The sequence below is a fragment of the Sesamum indicum genome, linkage group LG9, assembly GCF_026168435.1.
Source record: "Sesamum indicum cultivar Baizhima isolate 11 linkage group LG9, ASM2616843v1, whole genome shotgun sequence".
In the NCBI taxonomy this organism is placed as follows: Eukaryota; Viridiplantae; Streptophyta; class Magnoliopsida; order Lamiales; family Pedaliaceae; genus Sesamum; species Sesamum indicum.
The window spans coordinates 2,202,759-2,223,743 of record NC_142665.1 but is presented as its reverse complement, the minus strand read 5'-3'; the positions used below and the strand labels follow the sequence as shown (position 1 = coordinate 2,223,743).

The following is a 20,985-nucleotide window of genomic DNA, read 5'->3' as shown; positions in this document are numbered from 1 at the left end:
ATTATACTCAACAAATATTGTTTTGCTTAATTTGTGTAATTTTTATTAGTTTTATACGTTAATTATATTCTAAATAATTTCACCAGTCATGTGGTTAATCTTTGTTGAGAGGGTTTGTTTGTATGAGTAAGAGAGTTTATAAAATATTGGAAAGTGTTTGATAAAAGAAAAGATGTTTCAAATTATAAACTTCTTCAGGGGTTAGCAGACTCTTTTAATCTTGTTCGTATTAATTATAAAATTATCATTACTAATTAATATTTTATAGTATTTTCTCCAAGTATGTATTTCAAACCCTTATTTTGGAAATAAGATCAAACGTCTTATAAATTTTTTAAAAAATAATTTTTATAAAATATATGAACGGAATTTCTCATATTAAAGTGAGCATGTGATCCTAATTCTTTCAAGATTATTGAATTTTCAATATAATTTAAGGATGAATAATAGATATAGATTTAATTATAATGCATTAGTGAGATTTATTTAATTTTGTTCCAAAACAACATTCACATATATAGAGGTGGTCTGGAGAAGGATCTCGTGGAAAAGGGTTGCTGATGGAACCGGATCCCAATGAATATGGAGCAGGAGCAGGGTCAGGGTCCATAATACACGGGTTTGGAACTGAAAACAAAGGGAGCAAATATTGGGATGAACCAACACTTTGCTACAAATCATGCTTTTGTTATTGTCTTTGTCCCCTATTCATTTACCAATTCCAACTCCTTTGACTATGTTGGATTCTTGCAAATTTTCATGCTACACTCAATATTTTGTGTGTATGTGTGTGTTAATATACATATATATATATATATATACACGTTTAATTTGTTATTGTATTCCAGCACATATATACACTGAATAGTGTGTGTATATATATGTACATGTATTTAAAAGTAATACGAGTTTTGGAGGATTTTTGAAAAAATGTATTGGAGACTGTGATTTGTGTTTGATATTATTTTGTGGAGATGGCTGAAAAATATCGAAAACAAAAATTATTTTAAACTTAAGATATGTTTTAATAGTGGGTGTTTTTGTAATTTTGTATATATAAATAATGGGTTATTTTTTAGGTAATGTTGATAGTGGGTTTCTGAATTGATTTTAAACCAACCAAGATTATTATTATGTTTGGAGTAATTCTTAGTCTTTTTTTTTTTTTAGAATTAGCCAAAAGCTAAAAGATTTAAAACAAATTTCCATTTCATTTAAGTAATAATATGATATTACAAACTCTTAATAAAATAGTATGTTGAAAGACAATATAACAAAATAAATAATTGTAGTTTTTCAACAGCATATAAAATTGGACGTTGAATAAAATTCAAAAAAGGGTAGACATATGATCATACTAAAATAGTAGTAGTTTGATGAATATAGGAAGGCAGAGTGGGTGGTGTCAATGTGATGATTATTAATGTTGGGGCTAAAATTTCTTAGGCGTGTTAATGAGTGAAGGAGTGTTTCATTAGTCAAACAAGTCATCAATAATAGAAGCATTAAGCACAGAGAGAGAGAGAGAGAGCCTCGGCCATCAAGGCGGCGAGTGGAGTGGGGGAGAAGCAGATTGGCCATTGGGGGTGGTGATGAGATTCAGGACATCAAAAATCAACATCATATTATTACCACTTTGCTTGTCTTAACAGTGTCCCACACCTCACGTGTGAAAAGGGCCTCAACTGTTTGTTTGTTTATTGGGTTTCTCTCCACCCTTCACCCATCATTCATTAATGGTGTTTTCTCACTTTTAGGTTTGTGGGGATTGTCTTTAACATGTTTTCAAAACTCAACCATCAGCACCTCCTTCATTTCTTTTGACTAAACTTCATCTCAGTTATGGTAAATCTACAATTTATATGTTTTTCTATTCGGTTCATAGTTTGATAATAAGCAAACATGTTTTATATGTAACAGGATAAATATACATGGATTTGTTTTATCTTGCGATTGATTGAATTCAGTTTAAATCAGATAATGCATAAGCCGAGCATGGGATGAAAAGCGCGTTCAAAAACAACAATTAGTTCACATGCAAACATACAACAGAAGCTCAAGAAAATAGCAGTCATCAACATAGTAGCGTTCATTTGGCTACACATTAGGCATCAACATTCGGGCAAGGCATAGTACACATTCACACCTTCGTCTAGGAAGATGCTAGAAGATGGACATAAGTTCTTGAACACAAATTACATAAAGACGTCTACTTATCAGACACAGACACACAAGAAATCTTTCCAAGTGAAGTTCTTGAATGAAATTCAACGTGGACAGTCGGAGTTTCTTCGGACATACATTTGACTTGTACGCTTGAACTATGCAAATATGCTCAGCGGTCCTGCCTGGTTTGATGAATCTAGTCCACGCTCAGCAGTTGGCAATCCCGTAATTAGTTTCCTGAAATAAAAATTTGGATTATCTTTCAGTTTGATGAGCTTCTTTGTGTAACATGCTATTTATGTTGCAATTAATTTTAGGCAATTTCTTCCCCAAACTTGAGAGTAATAAAATGTATAGTCAAGAAAGCAATTACCTCTCAGAATTGTTATTGCTTGGTTTCATAAGAATAGTCAATCTTTTAGCATTCTTCATGAACTCGCTGCAGGAGCAGAATTAAACCTGTCATGTTAATAAATGCAAAATCACATAATCTATACGAACCATTCATGTTGATGATTCACCTGAATGGTTCAGCTCCAGCTTGTTTAACAGCACCTGTTACATCACGATAGAACACATGGCTCAGCATTTCCAATTTTTCTATTCCAAACATGTGCTCTAGCCTTTTGTAGAGCTCTTCGTATGATCCAAGAATAGACAGATCAAGAGTTCGACCTACGTCTTCGGACTCCAAGAACACTTTGCAGTGACCAGTATCTAGGCCAAGATCAGATGCATGGTAGCCTGGTTTCCACAAAAATTGAGCAGTGGATGAACTCTTTGGAAGCTCTCCACTGTCAGGTGCAAAATTTGCAATCCTCCGTGGTGTTCCTCCTGAGCAACTCTTTCCCTGTGCAAGTTTGGGGACTGCATCACAGGAGTGATCATTAGACATCTGCTGCTCAGTAAGTATTGGCTGACCAAAGAGTACAAACCGAGGTGTCTTTAAACCATCACTTTTCTCCGATTTGTGACCAGAAATTTCCAAGCTTAATAGGCAAGATATATGTTCGTTACCATCCACATTGCTCCTAGCCTTATTTTCTGGAATTTTAGCATGAGGATTAAGCCGCAGGAAACTGGGGGGTAGCAGTCCCATCTGCAGTTTGTTGCTAAGGTGGAGATCCGACAACGGGACTCCAATTTGAGCATGCCTGGCTCCCTGTATGCCTGCAGTAATGTTGTCAGATAGACAACACAAGGGACCGCTTGGACCTAGGGGGGTGCCTGAAAATGACGGCATTGGAAGTTGGCCGTCAAGTGGGAAATCTGGGTGATGCGGTAAACGCAACTTCTTCCTTGGTGGTGAGAAGGGTGACAGATGGAGTACTGGCATATTTGAGACCATTTCAACAAGCCAAGGGCTGACACACTTCACATTTTGCAACAGATCTGGTTCATCCCATGTCACCTGCAAAATTTTGAGTGCCATTAGGAAAGGTTGGAACTAACCAAAAGCAGTTATGAGTTCAAAAAAATCTTCATGTATTCATGTTTTCTCCCCTGTGCTTACATGAAGCAGCAGTAATGGAGAGAGATATCAAGTAGGCATCAAACTAGTAAGATTGTGACAAGGGTCATGTGAAACTAAAATTCCAATATTGCAGGATGCACATGAACAAAACAGCCAAATTATATCCCCCACAAATCAATCTACAGAAAGGCATTAAGATCTGTACAGCTATTAGTTTATTTTATTAGTTATGTACTAGATTTGGTGCTTTCCTAGTAGTTCCACTCTAATGAATGCTACATAATGTCAGAAAACAGCACATAACCTTTTGGACCATGTGATTGCATAGGTAATGAACACAAAAACCAAATTATAAGATAACAAGATGCACCAAAACCAGATCCATGGGCTGCTCAATGAGAACATAATTTGTATTTTAGGCGAGAACGCATTTCTTATTGACTCGTCGGAGAACAGACTATCATCAAAAAGTGAATGTTAATTATAGTTAGTCACGCGGTTTGAAACATAACGTAAATATTTTAACTTTTAAGAAAAGAGAAAATTGAACGTATAAATAAACAAACAGAACAAGTCAAACTGACTCTAATCTTTAGAAGAATTACCAGAACCCCATATCTGAGCTTTTGAGTATAACACAATGAGCTGCCATTACCTGAAGCAGTCTCCAAGGTGAATTAGGCCAACGAAGGGGGTCAGCAACCTGAACAGAAGCTATAGTTCCCATAAACCAGCTAATTCGGGAGGAGTCCTCAGTTTCAAATGGCATCTTGAACCTCATACCAGGGCACCACTGAATCCTCATGGCAGCAGTAACAGACGATGCCTTCACACAGAACTCCGGTGTGCTTGCACGTGGATAATAAACAACCTCAAAGGGCTGCCCATTGGCAGCCAAGAAAGTGGCCTCAAGAACAGATTCAGGCCTGACTTTCCCCTTCTCCCTCAGACTTCCATTAGTAACACTTCTATGCATCAGCTTATTCTCATCCTCCTTTAGAAAGGAGGAAAATCCTGCAAAGTTTCCAGCAGCACCAGAGTTCCACCCAGACGAGGGCTCACTCCCACCAATGCCACTGCCTCTCTTCGCCCTCCGGATCCCGACACAAAGATCCCCATTTTCTGCCCTCAAGAACACAATTGAGTCTCCAGCTACCAGCTTCTTCTGATTCACAAAGGTACTCCACCCAGTAGTCAACAAGTGCCTCCTTGGCGTTCCCCTGTAGATATGCCTAAACTTCCAAGTCTCCCCATGAACATCTTTAGCAATCACGTTCTGAACAGGAGGATCAGCAGTGTAATCCAACCGTGGGAAAATAGTCTCGGCACAGTACCTAGGAACAGAGAACCCTCCACCATTATTGGCATCAGATTGGGTCAGTGTTTTTGCGAAGGAAGTGGGTTTTTCATTAGATGCAGACCCACTGCCGCCCAGAACTCCATCGTCGTCGAAACCAGACTCGTTCTTCCCAACTGGAATCAGCCTAATCTTAGCATAAACTTCATCCGTCTCAGGGTCGGCCAAGTATTTCACAGCGGCTACCCTGCAGAGAATCAGAGGTGGAATTTTTGGTAAAGCCCCAAAATCCACAGTAGTAAGAGTGTGTTCAGCATGGCCTTGCGGGAAATAGAAGACTTTTGAATTCACCGGCGGCATCTGAACCATGCCTCCAGCACATGCGTGCCATAGCTCTGAATCCAAGCTTTTCTCCATAACCTCTTTCATCTCTTTTTCCTTCTTATCTATCCAGACTTTCCAGTCAATTTCAGTCCAAAATTCTTTCACAGAAATGATCTACCGTTTAATCTCTCCTCGATAAATGCTGCGAGAAATGCAAAGAGGGTAATAATCAGATCACCTTCAACTCAAAATCAAAATCCAAAGCGTTAATAGTACAGATAAATGAAAGAGGTCGACAATTTAAACAAACACAGACAAATGATACACAATACAAACATACAGGTACAATAAATACCAGCAAAAACCGCAGCAGAATAATAGTCCATCCAAAACCAAGAGATCTAAAGCATTACCTATCAAACCCTACCAGCAACAAAACTCTGAGGAAGCCCTGACCTACTTTAGAAACCCAACAGAGTTTATAAAGGGAAGAAGCAACACCCTCAAAATATCAGTGCCTGCAGACACATATCAAACACCTATAATATCGCAGTAATTGGATAATAGTGTTTCCTATATTCAGCTGCACAAACTTTCTTTTAAAGCACAGCACAATGGGTGGATGTATGTAGCTGCCCTTGGGAGTATGTGAGCAAAGAGAAACAAAGGCGGAAACCAAAGCTCCCGAAATCAGCGCGAGCAATTTACGAATCTGAGATTCACAATAGAGAAAATCGAAAACGCAAGCACAGAAAAAGAATCTCCAATTCCACGCCGTGCCGATACTAACATTACCAAAACATGGGATCAGAAATCGCTGATTTCCGTTACACTAATGGAACTCGTCTTGGTCACTATTTTCAAGCTGTAATGGCAGTCAAAATTCCCACTCTCACTCTCTCGCCATGTGGGCCGCGAAGGCGTTTTGGAAGGCTACAAAGGTAAAGTCGGAGGGAAGAAGGAGAAGAGAGAGAGAGAGAGGGGTGATGTTGTTCGAAGCATGACATGGATTTATGGTTGTTTTTGTAGTTATCTTTTTTTCTCTCATCCCATCAGATCTGAACTAATCTCCAAACACCAGACAAAAAGGACGATTTCATTAATTGTTTATATTTATTAATTCCATACTAATATTTTTTAACGTTTGTTTATAGCTCATGCTTGTCTGACACTACTACCTCTTCCAACTAGCCTTTTTAATACTTTTTAATTTATTGGCTTTTTTTTAAGGTAACTTTTATTTCAGACATACCCACACATTATTTAAGACCTTCTAACATAATTTCTATTTTTTAAATCATAAAAACAACTTAAACAATAATGAAATTGGAGTATTTAAGAATCAAAGTAAAAGTAGAAAAACAAATTAAAGTTCATTATGTTCTTACGTAAGTTATTGTTTATTTTAATTATGATCTCATGAATCTGTTATTAAAAAACGAATTATTGAAAAGAAGAAATTTTGAAATTCGATATTGAATCTCTCGTCTTTATTTAATGTGAGATAACATTACACATTCATCGTATTGTCTCAACTTTTATTTTTACTATGATGACACACTACACTCAGCATAAAATAATTAATTTTTTAATTATTTAACGAAAAGTGTTTTATTGTTTATAATTCTTTTATGAATGAAAAATAAAATTTTGATACGTAAATCTTTTTTAATCCAAATAAATAAGACAGAGAAAATAGTTCTTAAAAAAGGGATAATAAGCAAGGCCAGAAAGACAGAAAGAAAATCAAATAAATAATGGAGAAAAAAAGTGAAAATAATCAAAACATAAAAAGGAGTTCCTCTGTTATAAATTAATTAAATAGAAATAAATATTATTAGCAATTATTATTACATTTTTCGAAAGATAAATTGACTAACTTGTAAAATGGGTAGTTGAGAAAATATCGGCGGTGAGAAGACAAAAGGATAATATCGCGAGATTTTAGGGGAGACACACACACATTGAAGTGATGGGGGGGGAGAGGTGGACTGTACTGCTAAAATTCTGAGCGCGACCACTCACTCATTTCTTGAGTTTGACAGATTTAACCTCCTCCTCCTCCCTTTCCCAAATTCTCTTTGTCCACTTTCTGCTTTTTACCAGTTCCCTCACTCTCCCCCACCATTACCAACCCTATGCGCGTGACGCTCACCAATCCAAACCGCCTTGTTTGGGCTGTGCGTGTGGCTTATGCACACGCGCCAAAGAGTCGTGTTTGCTTAGTAGAATGCAACGATGACGTCATCCTATTGTAGCACTTTTAAGAGTTGGTCCCCAGTCCCAACTTTTTGAGTAAAGGATATTTTGTTACACTTTGGTACTATGTATAATAATGAGAAAATGTAGTTTTAGTCAAGTAATTTAGAATATGATAATTTATTTTGTATAAATTTATTTTTATAATTTTATATTAGTAATAATTCTAGTTTTTTTTTAATTAAAATTTTAGAGCTTTTTAGCATCATATAACAATGTATACATATTTGGATGCGTCCTTACTGATTCCTTAATATCTATCAACAAAATTATTTTTGGAGTATATATATTGCAAATAATATCTAATGATAATGTTGATATAATGATTGGTTGTATGGGGATATTATCGTAATGAGTGAAATATGCATTTTAATTGTGTAACTTACGGAGTGATATTTTTTATTCTATACGAATTGAATTTTGTAATTTAGTTCTAAAATTTTAAAATATTGACAAGTTTAGTCATTTTTCGCTGGAATCTTCAATTTAATTGGATTATGTGTAAGTCAAATGCAATTTTTTAACCAATTTAATCAGAAAATGATTGAAAAAAGAGTTTCTAATTACAAGATTAAATTGCAAATATCAATTTATGTAATATAAAAGATGTCCTCCTTTATGTTACAGAATTAAAATTAACTTTTTTTAAAATAATAATTGACGTGCATATTTTAAAAATATATTATTAAATTAAAATGTAATTTAAAGGTAGGATGTATACCAAACGCATATTGCGACAGTAATATCTAATTACACCAAAATCTAAGATCCTTCACGCAACTATTTACGTTGTATGTCTTCTCAGTTCTCCCTCTTACATATCAGTTGATGATCAAAAACAACCAGTGAATCCCATCAACAAGATGGAAGATGAGCAATAAGCTCTGGGCTCAGCAAGTCATCTGTCCAAACGCAGCCTACCTAATTTTCTTCAATAACTTGTTTAAAGTTAGGTATAATTATATAAATACATCCTATTTATTATAAAATTATAAATACACCCCAATTCAATGTCAAAATTTTATGTCCATTAGGTACATTACACTAACACGACATCCTATAATCTTATAAAGGACATGGGTGATTGTCTAATTAGATCAAATATTGGAAAAATGTCGATATAATTTACCCAAATATTTATAGCTTATTTCAAACTCATAAAGTCATTTGTTTTCTAGATTTATAACTTTTTTAATATCTCAAAAATTATTATTTATTTTAATCTATATATAGTTTAAAATCTAAAATTATCATCTCAAGTAAAAGTATATATAACACAGCTAACTTTCAACTACTATTTCGACGAACAAATGACATTTAAAATACGCAAAATTTAAAATTTTTTATCCAAAATTCGATATAACTAAAATTGAATAAAGAATTTTGAAACATATATTAAATGATTAAAATGAGGAACAATGATTGTACTCAATCTTTACTATTAAGTAAAGGAAATTATCAAGATGTGAATTGCCTATCCATACACATATAAAGTTGATTTATTTCATTAATTTATTTATTATTAATTTTATCCCTTTTCTTTTCTATTTAATACAACAAATATAATAAAAACTTAAAATATGCACACACGACGAGTGTGTTTCAATTGCTAGTTATATAAAAAATTCTACGATAAAGGCAATAATTTATATTTGAAAAAAGCAGCAACCCTTAAGTTTTTTCAAAAAACAAAACTCTTTTTTTTATTTTATTTCGAACTCATTTTATTTTAATTTCAGGGTAAAAAATTATTAGCAGCGGGACTCAAATTATGTGGAGGATAAAAATAATAATATTAAATAATTTATTGAAAATAGCTTTTTAGTGTCGTTACATTAAGTTATTTCTAGAGTGAAATTGCTAAAATTGATCCACAGCATGAGTAATGTTTATATATGTATTAATATAATTGACTAAAACGTGCATACATATAATATAAAATTATGTAATGAAAAATAACTATTTGGCAAAATCTTTTTTTATTTAAAACTTTATAAGTAGCCGAAATAATGCAATACATGAGAGGCGCCGGCTCATTAATACTAAACTCTCTCTCTCTCTCTTTGTCTTTTTTTAAAAAAAATAAAAGACATATGACTAATAATTCTGAGCAAGAACAGCCCATTCCTCAAAAAAGAAATTAAGCCTGTACGGGTAGATGATCATATTGGATTTTTCTACTTTAAATTTTATTATATTTTTTTTTATTTCATTGAATGTATAAAATTTTGATTTGAAAATAAATGACATCATTTCTGTATACATATAGATTAATAAAAAGTAAAAAATGCAATAAGATTTCAAATAGAATACCTAATCCCGAAAATGACAAAACTTGCTTAATTTTTCAAAGGTACATTTATTTGTTCTAAGGAAAGCGGAATTTACGCTTTTTATGTATACAAAAAATATGGGCACAATCAATATATCGTCCAGGAAAATTTATTTGAAATTCAACATGACAGCTTTGTGGACGAAAAATTTTATGTCCAGTTGAGTTTTGAATTGATGAAAACATGATAATATTTTTAAGTAAATATTGATATCATCATTTTATGATTTAACAGTTTACAGTCATTTAAACAGTTACTTATTTTTTTTTATTACTACATAGTGTCATATTTAAGCTATAATCACTGCCTAAACCACAATTTTGTGACTGTAGTGTAATGGAGATGCACCGATTGTGTAATTGATTACTCTTCTTGAATTATATATTAATAGGGTCCGTGATTTAATTATTTCAAATTTGAACAAGCTAAAATTTTCATCAACCAGTTAGTAGGTAGGTATTTGTGTGGGATGTGTGATGAGCATGGACGATGAGGAAAGGAATGTATTAATCTATTAGAGTGTATGGATGGCAAAATGAAACAAGTAGAGGTTGGACCATCTCTTTTGTTGGCCAAATTTGGTACAATTCTAACTAAACAGCCAGCTACTAAATGTAATAGTAACTATCAATCTGTTTTGTCCAGTCACCAATGTTGTCTTAGTTTCTTTCAGCTTTCTCCTACCTCAATTTCCATTGCTTGTTTTGTGTTTGGGACATAAAGAGAGACCTTTTTTTCTCTTTCATCATTCCCATGCACTCACTCCACCCTAATGGAACTTACTACACATTTTTGCTTTTATTTTGCGAAAATAATAATAGTTAACTCCAATGGTTGACGACTCAATTAATGTTGATGGAATTTTATTTTCTCCCATTCTCATAAGAAGATGGGTAAAATCCACAATTAGATTAGGTCGATTCATTTATATGTATATGTGGATAAAATAAATTAAATGAGTGTAACAGTCACAAAATGTTTCTATTATCAATTTTTTATCGAAACATTATCCAACTTGATCGTCATATTCCCACTAAAAACATGAAAAATTAGTATGGAGTTTGTCCAAACATTACATCTAAACCTAACGAGACGCGAATCCAACTAGCATAACTAATTCATTGGTGGGATTATAATTTGCATTAAATATCATAGTAGACATCGATCTTGAACTACCATGGGCGTTTAAAATTTTTCGAAATTATGTAAATCTTGTATTTTAAAATTATTTTATGTTCATATTTTCTGTATACATACACGATCTAACTTAATTAAACTTTTACCAGTTCATTGACGAGGAGAACTGACCCTTTCGCCCCCAGACAAGGTGTGATGACATGAAACATGAAACATCATAATCTACATGCTAATTTGAGTAACTCTTGCAAATTATTGCTAATTTGAGTAACTATTGCAAATTAGCTTCTAAGCTAAAAATGGCCCATACATACATACATACATACATACATAACATATATATATATATAAAATATCCCTCAAATCATGGTATCCAAATATTTAATTTGTCAATGCTTAAAGTTGCAGCCAATTGGTTCGTAAATGGGCACTTTCGACCAAACTAAAAAAGCCCTAATTTAATCACAGACTTCATTCATAAACTTCCAAATCAGACATCAATTTGGAGAAATACCAAATCCACACGGTTAGGTTAAAATTATTGAATATGACAATTGTCTTATCTAATGGAAATTATTGCACCAAATTAATTGTTTTGATGCTTACGTCAAACAGATATTCTAATATGTAACATGTTATATTTTTATAAGCAAATGCCAAATATGTATGTGTCTGTTTGTTGTTGATTTCTCTGTACCAAACATTGCAAGAGTCGAATTTCGTAGACGGCCGACGTAAACATTTATTTTAGTGATTCAATTATAATTATATTTTTAATAATTAATATATGTTAATTATCAATATTAAATATGTATAATTAATCAATACCTATTATTACGATAAATTAACAACTATTATTGAAGTAGATTACTACCTACATGTTGGTGGAATTCAAACCTTAACTTTAACTAAGTTAAACCTAATTGACGAGGTCAACAGTATTAAGAGTAGATTGTATTACATCCACGTTTCCTGATATTTGATCTAATTATAAATATACGTATGTTGAATAGGTTGTAATTATCTTCATTGAAGCTTGCAAAATATTACTGATCCAAGTCGGAAAATTATACTAATACCTAAATAACTCTTTTATTTTTTTTTGGTCGACAAGAAGAAAATAGAAAAAAATATTAAACAAAATTTGGGGAAATAATAAAATGCTCAAAATAGATAAAAATATCTAGCACTCATTTTGATATTTTTTCAGTATTCTTATGCCGTCTTCATATTTATTCGTTTTTTTACCTCTTTGTTGCCGGCAATCTTTACTTTAAAGTAGTGCAACATCGTCAAAGTGACTAAGAATGCCTTACTTGAAGTTTGGTCCAAATGAAATTTAATCTGAAAAAAAAAAAAAGTCAAATTGCAGTTAAAGTTCTATAAGGGGTAAAACATTTGTTTTTTCACAAAGTTAATAATTGATATTTTGATTTAATATTATAATGAATTATTACAGTAAAAACAGAAAAAAGAAATTGAAAGTGGTAGTTGTGAAGGGGAGAACATTTATACGGACATCCAGATAAGTCGCATCACAAGATGACATCCAGAGCAATAAATATCATGACCCAGCATCTTCATTTCTAGATGCTATATTAATTGAATATTTCATTTTTATAGTTTACATTATAAATTAGTATATCTCTTAAATAATAAAATTAAATAAAAATATTCCTTTTTTGCACCAATCTAATCTTCTCTGCAAAATAGTGTTGCACTACATATTACACTTGGCACACGCACGATATATGTAAATTAAATATTTTCATACATAATATAACCATTTGGATTTTATATATACATAGGATGTATATAGGAAATGTGATGTAAAATAAGATGCAAATGCATTTTCAAAGTATTTGGATCGACGACAGTGGAAAGCACAGTGCTATAAGCACATAGTTTGACGGCGAAATTTCAAATAATTGTATTTTTTTTTTTTAATTTCGAGCTCGTAGAATATTAGAGACAAAATTTTCAATTATTTTCCCAATTTTTATTGTTTCCTTGCATTACAATATAATACAATGTATGACATCAATTTATAATAAAATATGGAGAGGTACTACCTTTGTACCAAGACCCAATATTGTTCTTAATTGTGTGTGTGTGTGTGGTTGTGGTCTGTGCATGTAGTTTACACACACTACACACAGTAGATTATGGATACACCAATAGGTATAGACTATAGAAACAAGTTGCACGCATTTTTGCTGCCATCCCATGGCAGGGGCAGGGGCAGGCCCAGGCCAGCCACAACTCAGTTGAATGGGCCCAAAAGCCAGCTCCACTACTTGTCTTTATTTCATGTGGTCCTCCCCAAAATTGGACCCTTTACTAATGGAATATACTTGTGCACACATATAGTCTCAAGATCTTCAACTATGCAAATTTCAAATCTCAATAATGTAAATTAAATATATCAATGTATCATTCGGTATATATATAATAATGAAATAAATTATATAGTTTTATTATTTTATGAAAAGTATATTTACTAATTAAAATTTATATTAATTTAATAAGTAAAATTTTTAAGCATATAAATACTCTCTATTTGCTATACTTAATAATGATGCAAATACCTCAAATGTTGATTGATCTATAAGGGAAAAGGATAAAAAATGTGATTTAATCGAGATTTTTGAAATGTTATATTTTTCTAACACTTTATAACATTATTATTTAAACATTCAAAAACTCTTCAAATCTACTCAAATTTTTTTCATATAAACTTTGGGTAGCGTACTATCAAAACAACCCTCACGTTCATAAATGAATATTAAAATATCACTCTCTAAATAGGAATTAGTACATTTTTATCAACTAAACCAACATACACTGACATCTGTTTGAGCGCCAGTGCTCATTTATACTAATATAGGAACGGAAAATACTTTCACTAAGTGACGGCAAGTTTATAATATCATTGCACTAATTCTTTTATTAAGTCGATAATAACTTTAAATTGATGTTCTATTCTTTCTCTTCTTTTTTTTCTTTTTAAATGTTATGTATTGGTTTAATATGAATAATTATTTATTATATATATATATATGGGGAGGACATGCTACAATAGTAATTCATAAACTTTGGGCTACACGTTGGAAGGACAAAGCGGCCCAGAGTGTAGGAGCAGACATGCAGAAAGGATTTGTCCATCCAACATCCATGCGACGGCCGAGATCTCTTGTGCAATGTTAATTGGGCTGATTTCAGACATCTCCACTTTGGATCCCAACACAATTGTACCATATTAAACGGTTATCTTATTTAAAAATTTAAATTATTAAAAAGGAGAACAAAATTCTGTGTTCTTAATTCCTTTTAACTCATTCGTAGTTGAGTGAAAGATTCACATATTTGGACTCATTTTGAGTAGTTTAAAAATCAGGTCAAAAGAAATAAAATTTGACTCACTTTTTACACTTTTGACCTCTCTCTCTCTCTCTCTCTTTCTGTTTAATTTTATATAAATTAAATATAATATTAAGATATAAACATTATTATACGTTTAATTCATTATTCACAATTCTACTTAAATAATATCCAAACAGACATAATCTGGTGGCCCAAGACCAACAATGTTAAATTCTGGCCCATATGGGAAGTTTTAATTGGGCGGAGTCTTTATCCACCAACACCCAGCATCTGCACCATGTCACCTTTTTTTTTTTTTTTAAAAAAAAATTTCAATCAATCGTTCAATAATCAATAATATATCAACTATCAATACTAAATATATTGTTAAAATAAATCAATATCTATATATTGATGAAATTCAAACTCATACCTTCACGATCATGAACCTCAATTTGGCAAATTGAACTAGATCACATTGACTAGTTACGTCAATTACTTGTATATCTATACTACATAAAAAGAAAATATTATTTTCTCTTATAAACGGCGGCTATGACATCGCAACACTAATTTTATTATTTTTTTCAATAATATTCCTAAGTTGATTTTCTATTTTCTTCTTTTTCTTTTTAGAAATATGATGTGTTGCTTTATGTATATTTTTTCTTATTCATAATATATCTTAAAACATAAAACAAGTAATATTACATGCACGCAGAGACTATGTGTCACTACGACTAATATCTTTATAACAAAAACACAATTTGCATTTGGTCGAGTAAAGAATCAAAATGTTTGCGTTACTTTTGTACTTTGACTAAATTGATCACACACATGATTGCATTATAAACTTATAAATATTAATCGCCAATAATAAAACTTTATAGGCACACAACACAACACATGTTAAATGTTTGAAAATTAGAAATAATATATAACTTTTTTGACATAGTAAATCGTAGAATTCAAGACTCAGAATCTCTTCTTCACTTCATAAAGGCGACCTTTACTTCACATCTCCGAACAATAAATAAATCAAACGTTTTCTCATTTTCAAACGTCAAATCGAACTAAATACTCTCGAGGTATTTTGTTACACCAAAGGGGCAATATGGGACAAGTGCAATTTTTAACTAAATCGAATAGTTTCTTGTCCTGCAAATGGTCCAAAATGATCAAATCCATGACCCCATCATCACATGTGATATGCTCAAATTCATTATCATTTCGACCTTAGCTTTCTTAGGTGGCTACCATTGTCGGCTCAAGAATTAACACAGCAGCTACTAATTTCCAGCCATGATGATCAATCATGATGGGGTGGGTGGGTGGGTGACTCCCCCTCACACCATTCAATTCCATGTTCAGAATCTAACGGCCAGCAGTGAACCATCGAGTGGGGTCAACCAATGACTCATCGACAGGCGAAGCCGACGAGTGGTCATCTCAACTCTCAACCCATCTGCAGATATCTGTTTCTCCTTCAACTTCATAGCTTCCACATCATATTGCAGACACAAACAGCTAAACCGGATGAACTACTACTTATCTATTACAACAAGTGTTCAACCATGACTGTTTAAAGAAACATTGAACATATGAACTGCAAATTCTTACCACCAAGGGAACAAGAATTACCGACCAACTAAACGAAAATAATGATTCAATGCTCTGAGGAGCTGACATAACACAACAACTGAAACTCCATGACCTAATTCCAGCTTTTCATCGTTCTAATCTAGCGAACATAAATGAAGCTAGCTCCATTTTCCAACATTATCCTACTCTAGACTCCAGTTCCATTTTTGTACACGATCCTAACTACATGTCACCATACGGGAGAACCAACGCCCCACGTCTCAGGAAAAAAGGAAAAACGGTTCGGAACAAAATTAGTACTAAATTGTTTTGCTAACCAGGAGAGACGGCATCCGTTTCAGTGAATATAATCGAACAAATAGCTACTCATTGGAACGAACTCTGGCTGTGGGGATATCGGGGGTTCCTCAAGTTTAGTTGCCGGCTGTTTAGCTTTGCTTCTCATCTCTATGACTTTCTTGTGGGAGTTTGAGTGTAGAGATGGGACAAATGTCGGACTTGCAGCTGGTCGATATTCCGGGAAGAGCCGTCCCGATCGGTATCGAACTCCACACGCATTGCATAGAGTCTTTGGGCCCAACGGCCCCTCCCTCCATTGTGGTGTCTTTGTTACTTCACAATGTGTGCACTTTTTAGCAAGTGCAGGACGATGTGAAGAAACATTCTGTGGCTCCCCATAATCGGATACCTGTAGTGAATTCTCAACCTTTTCGGGAGAGTCTCTTGTGGATTTCACGACAACTGATGGTTGAGATAGTTTCTTCCTCGCCTCTTTATGTTTCCTGGCATTTGAAGTCCTTTTGGAAGTGGATGTGGCAGCGAACCAAGGTGATACCAAAAGCCATGGGTTTATGCCCGCATGTCTAACTCGTTTTGATCTCGTTCGAACAGGAATAGCGTTATGGGATTTGATAGGCAAGTTCTTTCCTGCTGAGCAGGACCCACCGCTTTCTAGAACGGAAACAGGACTCTGAGTCTGGAAGAAACCGGACTCCTGGACGTCAACAAATTTATTCTGTTGGAGCATATGTGAGCCAGAGGCTTCAACATAGGTGGATGGCAGCTTGTGCTCTGGAGCTGCGGCAATCTTTAAGGTTGTTGATTCACCAAGGAAGAACAGATTAGAGCAAAAACAAACACTAATTAACAGATAAATCAAAAGGAAATATAACGGTGATACCAAATATCTAGAAGTAGAGCCAATGAACTCTTCCTAAGTTTGCACACGCTCCAGCCATGTGCACGAGGCAACTCAAAACTGAACTAGGACGGAATTCCATAAAGTCAGAATTTCATTTTAAAAAGATCAAGGAAAGTTGATTGGAAATACAGCACCTAATCACATCACAATCTCTCATTCTGGATGTTGTCAAAAACATAAATTTCAAAGACAATATACATGTTTATATGCATTTTCTTTCTTTCAATTGAAAACGAAAATTTAGTACTTGGTACAGTGTGACAACTACTCAGTTCAAACCTAATTCTTGCAACCAGACGAGGCTGAAAACTTACGTGAATGTACGATGTTAGTATCCAAAACCTGATTGGTTGTCCTCACAAATACCATTTAGTTTAAGAAAACTTGTTGAACTGAAATTCAAGGACATAACTAGGATCCTTTATTTTTACCCAATAATGATGAGACTTTCAGTATTTACCACTTATGTGGTTGTGATTTGAATTTCTTCTTCCTAAATTTCCTTCACATATGCACTAAGATGATCCAACTCACGTATGCAACCTCGTAGGTAAAGGCCAAAGATAAAAGTAAAAACCTGAAAATGAAGCATTATCTTCCAACTTTCAACACATACTCTAGATGGTGAAGACCTCAAACACCTAACAAAATCCAGCTCGATAAGCTAGGAACAAAACACTGATATAACTCATCTAAGACTTCTCTCATTGGCATATCTCACAGCCTACCTCTCTCCCCTTCCACATGAATAAAATGGATGCTCCAGCTCCATGTTTTCATTTATAACCCTTTTCATTAAAAGTGCTCCACATTTTCATGCATCAACTTCTCATTCAAAAGGAAAGAAGTATAGCCCCAGATATCAACAAAGAACACACAACTCAGACAACTCTGCTCGCCAAAATCAACATTTACTCCATTCATAAACCTCGGCGGCTTCTTTAACAACAAACATCAACTAAGGAGGGATTAGATCGTGAAAACTCACAGGAGCAACTGGTCCGGGCAACAAATTCGGAGGGCCGGTATCGATTTTGCCATTAGGTATCATAGGCGGGCCGAATAGCACATTGGATGGTATAGGCCCAAGAGACTGTGACTTGCTGATATCCCAATCCTCCACAAATCCATCCCCATCCAAACTCTCCATAGGAAAATCCAAAATACTGAGTATGTTCTCAAACTCTTCGTCTCCTGCGACGCCATTGGCGACCGCATCCCAACAATTACCAGGCTCAACCACACCCATATTTCTGAAAATATACAAAAACAACTACGCATTTTCAACTGCAGTCATACACAAACAAGGACTTTAACATAATCTGGCAACAAAAGAACAAAAGCTTTACAGATGGACAATGATTGTCAAAGAATAGTTCAATACATTAGTTCTGGTCAAGCATCCAATAAGGGCACTCACAAAAACTTGTTACAGGTAATTATGGTGCTTATACATATACGGACATAATTAAACACACACACATCCATATACACACCATTTGCAAGTTTCTCAATCTTATGGTTTAAGGTAAATTCTTAACTTTAAATGGACAACAAATAGGAACTGATTGAATGATTTTTACCTAATACATTGGTTTAAGAATTTATCCAAATGGGGTGAGTGATAGCTATATATTTGGAACATGTATTTCAGTAAATTCAAAAAGTTACCTATCTGCTTCAAAATCTTGGCACGGTTCAAAAAATATACCAAATATAGGACTCTCATAGAATCTCATATACTGTGTGACTCCTCCAGTTGCTAATGAAAATTACAACAAGGTAAAAATTAGAAATCTTTGATGAATTAAAATGAAAGGCAGATTGAAAGAGAAAAGGGTATCAAAATCTTCGATTCCAGCTCATCAAATCTTTACTGGAAATTATAAATTCTAAAGAACTGACATAGGCAAGATATATGATAAAGGCACGTGTTTTTCATTTTTAATCAGAACAAAGAGTGGCCAATTTGTTTCCTTCCCCACCAAACGACGCCGTTATACCAGCTACACACAAACTTCTGCTGCTTTTTTCACACAGAACGACTGCCCTAAAAACCTAGGTTAATTAGGAAACGAGGGTCTGTTTGCTAGGTGAAGAAAAACACCAAAAATGAAAATCAAATAAGAAAAATCAGAACTTCGCTCCATATCAAGAAAACCCATCAGGAGGGGAAAAAAAGGGGGGGGGGGGGGGGTCAAGAAAATGTTCAAGAATTCTCGGGTTTGAAACTCCATTAAACTCCATTCTCCGTCCAGCCAAACAGACATGAACACATGCAGCAGAGCAGAACCAAAAAGTGGGATTTTTTTTTAAAAAAAAAATGTAAAACATTTCACAGTTAAAAAGTAAAAACAGCAAAATGGGTTTGAAGAAAGAAGGCGAAAAAATGCAAGAAAACGGAAGTTTAGTACACCACTTACCAGAAGATAAACCCTCAGAACCCTTTTGACGCCATGGGGAGGGGTTTGGAGGAGCGAGGTTTGTTTTGGCAGAGAGAAGGAAATGAGAAAAAGAGGTGTTAGAACAAAAAAGATAGGGTAAGAAGATAGGGAGAGGGGCAGTGCAAATTTTATTTTATTTTATTCTTTTTGGTTCCTTTTCTTTAATTTTCTGTAAAATCTATGAATGTGGGTCTGCTCTGGTCTGTCTGGATTTGTACTCTTTGGACTTTGAGGAAAATAGTTCAAGTACAATATTTCTTTGCTTAGTTTAGAACCAAAACAAAAATAATTTGGAAAATGAAAAGGTACAGTGATGTTGGGAAGGAAGGAGGAGGCAGTGATTCAGTGCTATGCTTCTCAACACCCCTGCCAAATTTCGTCACAAATGATTACATTTGAATTATTACAATAATTCTAATTCATGAATCAATCAAAAAGAGACAACTAAATGTCTTGTATACGTTTAAATCGACTAAATATTTCGATAAGAATTCTAACTCTTGTTTCTTTTAAAAAAGCTGTTGTATCATACATCTAACGAAAATTAACGAATTGAAAAAAAAAAACAAAATGTAAATAAAGATGTAATGTATATTTCGTTAGCAAGGTGGTTGTTACTACTATTAGGTGAGATGGATGGGTGGGAATGGAGGGCTTTTGGTTTAAATGTTATCTTCCATGATTGATGAGCAGAGCGGGTCCCAGTGAGTGAGGGAGTGTGTGTGTGTGTGTGTGTGTGTTACTTCTGACCAAAGGCATTTTCTTTCCTTTTTCTAAATTTTTCTTTGTTTCCTTTTGGAGAGGGGATTGGGAGTAATAATTTGTTGGTGTGAAGGAAGAGTGATGATTTATAGGTTTCAATTTAATGATTAGTAGTAAGCAAAGTGGAGAAATCACAACCAACGCTCTCATCCCAGTTTTACTCTCCTCATTGTATCTTGGTATAATTACATTACTTTCTCTTTACATTTAGCATAGTTATACATAAAATTTTTAAATTTTTCAAAATTATATTTAATATTTATAACGTTTGTTTTATCCGTCAAAATTCATCAAACTTATTGATATCAGCAAAAATTGAATGAAAATTCATAATTACCTCTCATTGATTTGTTATTGATTTCTTGCAAATAAAACAAATCATTTTTTAACATATTAATGCATGTTAGGAGGTCTTATAGGGATGAACATAGATTTTCAGCCTTTTTTTTTTTTTTCTCCCTTGAATTTTGACAAACATATGGATGTATCTATTAAACGAAAACAACAAACATCAAATGCATTAAATATAATTTTTCAAATTAAAAGGATTGATGTAAAATTACACTAACTCAGGACAACCATGTAATTATCCCTTGTATCTTCTCTTCCACTGAACTTACCGA

At 33.7% G+C, this 20,985-nt stretch overlaps 2 protein-coding genes across 4 annotated transcripts; both read right to left on the bottom strand.

Annotated features, from left to right (window-relative positions):
• Positions 1 to 2,056: 2,056 nt before the first annotated feature.
• LOC105170291 (auxin response factor 22) lies at positions 2,057 to 6,343 on the bottom strand. 3 transcript variants are annotated; one of them, XM_020696702.2, is made up of 6 exons: positions 5,675 to 6,343; positions 4,296 to 5,463; positions 2,842 to 3,577; positions 2,688 to 2,721; positions 2,540 to 2,605; positions 2,057 to 2,403 (listed from the first exon to the last, which is right to left on the bottom strand). In XM_020696702.2, exons 2-6 carry the CDS (start codon positions 5,364 to 5,366, stop codon positions 2,322 to 2,324), a joined length of 1,989 nt encoding a protein of 662 aa, XP_020552361.2. In that variant the 5' UTR covers positions 5,367 to 5,463; positions 5,675 to 6,343; the 3' UTR covers positions 2,057 to 2,321. The 3 variants fall into 3 exon arrangements, with proteins under 3 accessions (XP_020552361.2, XP_011089287.2, XP_020552360.2); XM_011090985.3 differs by having other exon boundaries at positions 2,688 to 3,577; positions 5,675 to 6,341; XM_020696701.2 differs by having other exon boundaries at positions 2,688 to 3,577; positions 6,052 to 6,341.
• A 9,638-nt stretch (positions 6,344 to 15,981) lies between these two features.
• Positions 15,982 to 19,739, bottom strand: GATA13 (GATA transcription factor 13). The gene is made up of 3 exons (XM_088885261.1): positions 19,580 to 19,739; positions 18,145 to 18,409; positions 15,982 to 17,042 (listed from the first exon to the last, which is right to left on the bottom strand). Exons 2-3 carry the CDS (start codon positions 18,403 to 18,405, stop codon positions 16,293 to 16,295), a joined length of 1,011 nt encoding a protein of 336 aa, XP_088741387.1. The 5' UTR covers positions 18,406 to 18,409; positions 19,580 to 19,739; the 3' UTR covers positions 15,982 to 16,292.
• Between the last annotated feature and the right edge of the window lie 1,246 nt (positions 19,740 to 20,985).

Excerpts from the sequence above, each read along its gene's own strand:
- GATA13 (XM_088885261.1), bottom strand. The coding sequence starts at position 18,405 with ATGGGTGTGGTTGAGCCTGGTAATTGTTGGGATGCGGTCGCCAATGGC. Across the intron at positions 17,043-18,144 it reads TGCCCGGACCAGTTGCTCCT|ATTGCCGCAGCTCCAGAGCA; the intron begins GTGAGTTTTCAC and ends ACAACCTTAAAG.
- LOC105170291 (XM_011090985.3), bottom strand. The coding sequence starts at position 5,366 with ATGAAAGAGGTTATGGAGAAAAGCTTGGATTCAGAGCTATGGCACGCA. Across the intron at positions 3,578-4,295 it reads CACCTTGGAGACTGCTTCAG|GTGACATGGGATGAACCAGA; the intron begins GTAATGGCAGCT and ends AAAATTTTGCAG. Across the intron at positions 2,404-2,539 it reads AGCAATAACAATTCTGAGAG|GAAACTAATTACGGGATTGC; the intron begins GTAATTGCTTTC and ends TTTTTATTTCAG.